This window comes from Polyodon spathula, chromosome 2 (assembly GCF_017654505.1).
Source record: "Polyodon spathula isolate WHYD16114869_AA chromosome 2, ASM1765450v1, whole genome shotgun sequence".
NCBI lineage: Eukaryota > Metazoa > Chordata > Actinopteri > Acipenseriformes > Polyodontidae > Polyodon > Polyodon spathula.
Genome location: NC_054535.1, coordinates 65,962,256 through 65,968,255, shown reverse-complemented (window position 1 = coordinate 65,968,255; position 6,000 = coordinate 65,962,256). Strand labels below are relative to the sequence as shown.

The 6,000-nt window shown below is 33.6% G+C and overlaps 1 protein-coding gene across 1 annotated transcript in view; it reads right to left on the bottom strand.

The window, feature by feature from the left end:
• Positions 1–1,236: 1,236 nt before the first annotated feature.
• Positions 1,237–6,000, bottom strand: part of LOC121299199 (proprotein convertase subtilisin/kexin type 5-like) — a 168,205-nt gene continuing 163,441 nt past the window's right edge. The window contains exons 35-37 of the mRNA XM_041226833.1: positions 4,654–4,754; positions 3,631–3,811; positions 1,237–2,295 (exon numbers count right to left, since the gene is read on the bottom strand). Of these exons, the coding sequence (XP_041082767.1) occupies positions 1,865–2,295; positions 3,631–3,811; positions 4,654–4,754 (713 nt within the window). The 3' untranslated portion in view covers positions 1,237–1,864. The remainder of the gene's footprint in view (positions 2,296–3,630; positions 3,812–4,653; positions 4,755–6,000) is intronic.

The following is a 6,000-nucleotide window of genomic DNA, read 5'->3' as shown; positions in this document are numbered from 1 at the left end:
ACATGCATACAAATGTGTTATTCTATGACCCAAGGGGCCTAACAATACTTGCTGAATATTTTGTTGAAAAAATATTGATGTTTGACATCGTTTCACCTCAGTAATTGCAATGACATATTATTCTCAGGGTCTGTATAAGCAAGATTTGGATACTATTCTTGATTATTTTCTCAAAATAAACATTTATAAATAAAATAGTTAATTCATTGAATTATTATCAGTAATAAGGAAAAAAATATATAATGAATTTATAAATGTTGTAAAAACTTATATATTAAAAGACGCAAGACAGAATGATCAAATATCAATCGGATTTACAGGGTTTTCTCATTTTTTTTCTCAGCTGTACAAGTTCTTGTACACTCCAGTATGATCTTGTTTACACGATCACAAGGTGTTTGTTGTGTTGCTTGGAACTGCATAACTGAATTGTGGACCACGTAGCGTTTACTCACGGACCACAGGTTGGAAACCACTGATATAAGGTAAAGTTTGACTTTTTATTAGGTATTTGTGTTACTTTATGATGGCTAAATCTTTTTAAATTATCAAAAACAATCATTCTTTATTTTGTTATTTTAATCTAACTGGAAAACTATCTGATTCTAGCCGAATTCATCTGATACCATCATTTCCAAATATGAATGACACGAACATGTTTTAACCTGTACTGTAATAAAAAGGGAGATTAAAATATCAATAGCATGGACTCAGAGGTGAAGCAAGTATTCTCATTAGTAAACACTGACTAAATACTATTATTATTATTACAAATGTATTGTTTACTCACAACAAGAAAACACATTTTCACACCAAAAACACAAATAAATTAAAACATTAAAATTGTTTTCACAAATACTTGCAGCAAGTGTTTGACATTTTCTCATTACATTACAAATCAACCAGGAAGCTTCAGAACAGACAAAAGTTCATAATGAACAAGTCGAAAAAAACTCAACAAAAAACAAGTGTTAAATACAAACAGTGCACACAGTACAGCACAGCACAGCACAGTACAGTACAGCTACGACCAAAAGTGTTGCATCACCCTACAGAACGAAGGGTGCTTCATAAAGTCAAATGAAACCTGCTGAATAATGTTACTTCAACATATTGAATTACATTTGGTTTGTCGTTTTCCAAATACTTAACAAAAAACTGGTGAAATCTTACATGAAATATTGTACTACTATTATGGCTTAATAAAATATCTAAATTATGTTAATATGTATACAGTGTGTGTATGTGTGTTATATATATAAAATCCTAGAATTATATGTGATGCAAAACCTTTGGCCATAGCTGTACACATGACAAAGGAAATCGTGGGGTTGCAGCTACAAACTGGAGTAACATCAAGTGTTCTTGAAAACATCAGTCTCCCTCACTAGACAGACTGTTTTCAGATATGATCCACTCAGAATAGTGTTTCAAAATATTTTCCTACAGTATGGGCAGATAATCCATGTTGTGTAGTAAGGCTTGAACGTTTCATTTTTTAAAATTTTCCAAATCTCTACCTCCCTTTAAATGTTAATTAGCTGTTGTTAAGCTTCTCTGATCTAGAAACCTGGAGTGTGTGGCAGTAAGATTTCAAAACCAATTAAAAAACAAACAAAAAAAAACTTAGCACTTTTTATAAAGTGTCAGCAATCCAACAGGAATTACAATTGACCCCTTTTTAAAAACCTACTGAAATCATATGAAGTAAATAGCAAATTGTGATAGAGTTTCTGGACCATGTTTCATAAACTATAACACTGCTATTATTCTTCTTATTCTTATTCTTATTCTTATTATTAATAATAATTTTAAAGGGGAAAACAGAAGTAAAAAAACAATAATAACTTAGATATCTGTTTTATTATTTGAATGAATAACTTTCATCGTCATATTCCAGTTCCTCATCATCATCATCCTCCATCAGTCCATATTTAAATTTGCGGTAGACTGTGCCATCCTGCCCCATGTACACGATGTCTTCATCCTCATCTTCTTCTTCCTCCTCCTCCTTCTCTACACGATCGCTGTACTCTATCCCGTGTTCCTTGCGGTAGCTGCTGCTGCCGCCACTCGCCCTTTTGGGATCGAATGAAGAAATGGGCTTAGAGCTGTTGGCCAGTTTCTCGTAGCCAGATTTCTCCTTGGGTTGGCCCTTGGATCTGGATCTTAGGAAGAAGAAGATGCCTCCTCCCAGGGCCAGGATCATCAAGATGGAGGAGATGATGAACAGAGCTGGTTTGTCGGTGTAATCCATTTGCTGGAGAATAAAGTGAGACTGAACAATGCACTCCTCTGTGGAAAGAAAGCCACAAAAAGTGTGTTACTGGAAGACCACCACTTCTTACTTTTCACAGTCCTTTTGAGACTGCTCTGTGGAAAACTATAAATAACAGCCCGCTGTGTGGAGACATTATGTCACCTATCTTGTTACGTAGGAGACACCCTTTCTCATATGGTTTTTCCACAATATATATCAAGCCAGGTACATATATATATTGGTTAGTCCAAGCAAGAATAACAGTAAATACAGTCCCAGGATCTCAACTGTGCAAACTGTTATGTAGAGATCACAAGATAAATTCTCAGGATCTTGACATATTGTTTGAAATGTCAAAATCCTGAGATCATTTATCAGACATAAAAAAAAAAACTAAGAAAAAAACTAAAAACAAATATTTAGAAAAATGTGACATTTTGAAATCTAACATAAAATACTGTACTACCACTATGGTTTCCAGTAGACTTTTGCCATATCATTTTGTGTTTTCTTTGATTACATGATGTAAATAAAATATCTAAATTATATATATATATATATATATATATATATATATTATATATATGTTGTGTGTGTGTGTATGTATTTGTTACACTAAAATCTGAGATTTCTGACATTGACCGAACAAATGTTTTTTCGGTGTTTGAGTAAATTTATTTTTCTCCAATTGCGGAATATAAAATACAGACTAAGAAAAGATCGAAGCAGAAGACAAAAACAGTCTAAGAATGATGCTGCTTTCTATTTTTTTTTTGTTTGATTGTCATTTTTCAATTTGCAATTTGTTTAAATCACTTCATTCAAAGACCGATGCAGATGTTTTTGTCTTCCGCTTTGATCCTTTCTTAGTGTGTATTTTACATTTTGCAATTGAAGCAAAATAATTTACTCAAACGCCAAAAAAAAACATTTCATTTCTGTCTTTTCAAATTTGGTCATGTTCAAATTGCGAAATAGTCGTTTTGTTCGGTCAATGTCAGAAATCTCAGATTTTAGTGTAACAAATATATATATATATATATATATATATATATATATATATATATATATATATATATATATATATATATACACATACACATAATAAACACACACACCACATGTATATTTTACTTTTTTAATAAAGTTAGGATGTTAAGCTCTACACTACGAGTTTGAAAACTTTTGGCCAAAGCTGTACACATAATTACACACACACATATATATATATATATATATATATATATATATATATATATATATATATATATATATATATATATATATATATATATATATTTTCTTTTCACATCGCTAATAAACATGTCAATTTTTTATTTGCCTACTTAACTACCAGGAATATGAGTTACCTCTAGTCTCTGTGCAATTACAGCAGTCCACAGACTGAGGAAGGAGAGAATCACAGCAATGCAGACATCGACCCTCTGGTGTTATTAATGTACTTGCAGGGCAATCTGTACAGTTGTTAGGTCCAGATCCTTTGCATTCAATGCAGCTGTCATCACATGGCTTACACACCACCTCTGGATCCTAGATTGCAGGTATAGATCTCATTTGTATCTCATGAGAAAACAGCTTAAAACAGTAAATACTGAACTCTGAACAAATTAGGCTATTCACATCAGCGCAAAGCTAATATTTAATATGTGCAAAATCAGCATATGGTTGTAGATCTGTCACACTTGTATCACTTGGGGGTTCAGACCACATTATCCAGTGATAAATGAATAGGAGACAAAACTCAATTTGATATTGAAGACATTGAGATATAATTTTTGTCAAAACATTTGCCACTGAATTTACAAAGTTATTTTTTAGTATTTATAAATGTACCACTAATGTGTGTTTTGTAGGTATTGATGACCTTTGGACTACAACCACAACTCTGCCTAGGTTATGCAGACTCACTTTCCATGGTCACATTGACAAAAATGTGGGTCCGTTATGTTAAATTCAAGTGGCTGCATGTAACATTCTGTAACAGATGTATCTGTCCAACCATGTTTGGTCTGATTTCAACAGAAAAGGATCTGTCTTTAAAGGACAAATAGAGCTTCCAGGGTAAAGAATGAAGACAAGCTGGCTTTTAGTAACAAGATAGTGAAAGTTACAGTGTAGATAACACATAGACTCTAACCTTGATGCAAATAAAAACATACGTCTGTTTCGTCTGAGAGAATAATCAAAGAAAATGTTTAATCTATGGTGTATGGTCTCATGAGTTGCATGCCTTATTGGAATTTTGAAGCTTATATATATATATATATATATATATATATATAGATATATATATATATATATATATATATATATATATATATATATAATTATTGGTACTAATATTAAATTTTAATTAAAAACAATGTATATACCTCAGCGACAGCATATTCCCCAGTTAGACATTTGGAAACACATATTCCGTTTAAATTGTCAAAGCCAAAGTGGCAGGATTCACATTTAAGAGCTCCTTTCTCTGCAAAGAAAAAAAGAAAAAGGAAAAAAGTTTTAGCTTACTTGAACTGCACTGTCTTTGGTGGAACAGTAGCTATTCCTACCTGACCAAAAGAAAGAATAAAGAGATTAACTGCATAAAGGTGTTATGTGTACAAAAGAAAAGGGCCATGTTACATTAAAGGTGAAATAAAAATGACCAACTTCTTTTTGGAAACTTGTGTGACTTTCAATGACAATAAAAATAAGAGGCCAACGATAGCCCAAATTGTGTCTGGTCTACCTTGTGTGGCAGGGTGAAACCCTGCACATGGGCTGAGGTTTCTGTTGTGTCTGGTTTACCTAGTGTGGCAGGGTGAGACCCTGCACATGGGCTGAGGTTTAGGTTGTTTCTGGTTTACCTTGTGTGACAGGGCAAGACCCTACACGTGGGCTGAGATTTATGTTTTGTCTGGTTTACCTTGTGTGACAGGGTGAGACCCAGCACATGGGCTGGGATTTATGCTGTGTCTGGTTTACCTTGTGTGACAGAGTAGACCCTGCACATGGGCAGAGATTTATGTTGTGTCTGGTTTACCTTGTGTGATAGGGTTAGACCCTATACAAAGGCTGAGGTTTATGTTGAAAACATGAATGTGGAAAGCAATCCACAAGCACTTGGACACGCTATACATGTTCTCATGCCCCTTGTTAAATTACCACACTCAGATTGATATGGGTTTGTGTTTGGTATATTACTCTATAAGAATTCAACAGTGTTTGAAAGGATAGATTTTTCCATGAAAGGTGTTACCTGGGCCCTCAAAAGGGTTAACCATGGGCCTTGACTTAGGTATTTAATTATCTGCAAATTGTCATGTGCAGAATGTCAGCCAGGCGTAGTGCTGATTGTCCAGCTCCCACTTAACACTGACTCTGAACACCTAAAAAGAGTACCGAGGCTGATTTTCTCAGTGCTTGAATAAAAGTAGAAGGTAACCAGAAGCAAAAGGCTTTCTGGATGAGAGCTAATACAAGCCATAATAATTACAGTGTTTATTTGTGATGTTGTATTTGACCTTGTTTATTTTGAGTTAGTCTTTTTTTGTAATTTTTGGAAAATAAACATGTGCTAACTTCTGCTTTAGCCCTGTGTGCAGTTTTTTGTGTCTTCAATTATGCCTCAAAGAAAGCCTGAAGGCTCGCACCCTTTCACACTTTGCATATCATTAATCTACATTTTAGACAAAGTAATGTCAATTGTGGTATTTCTATTTCGTACATTTTCG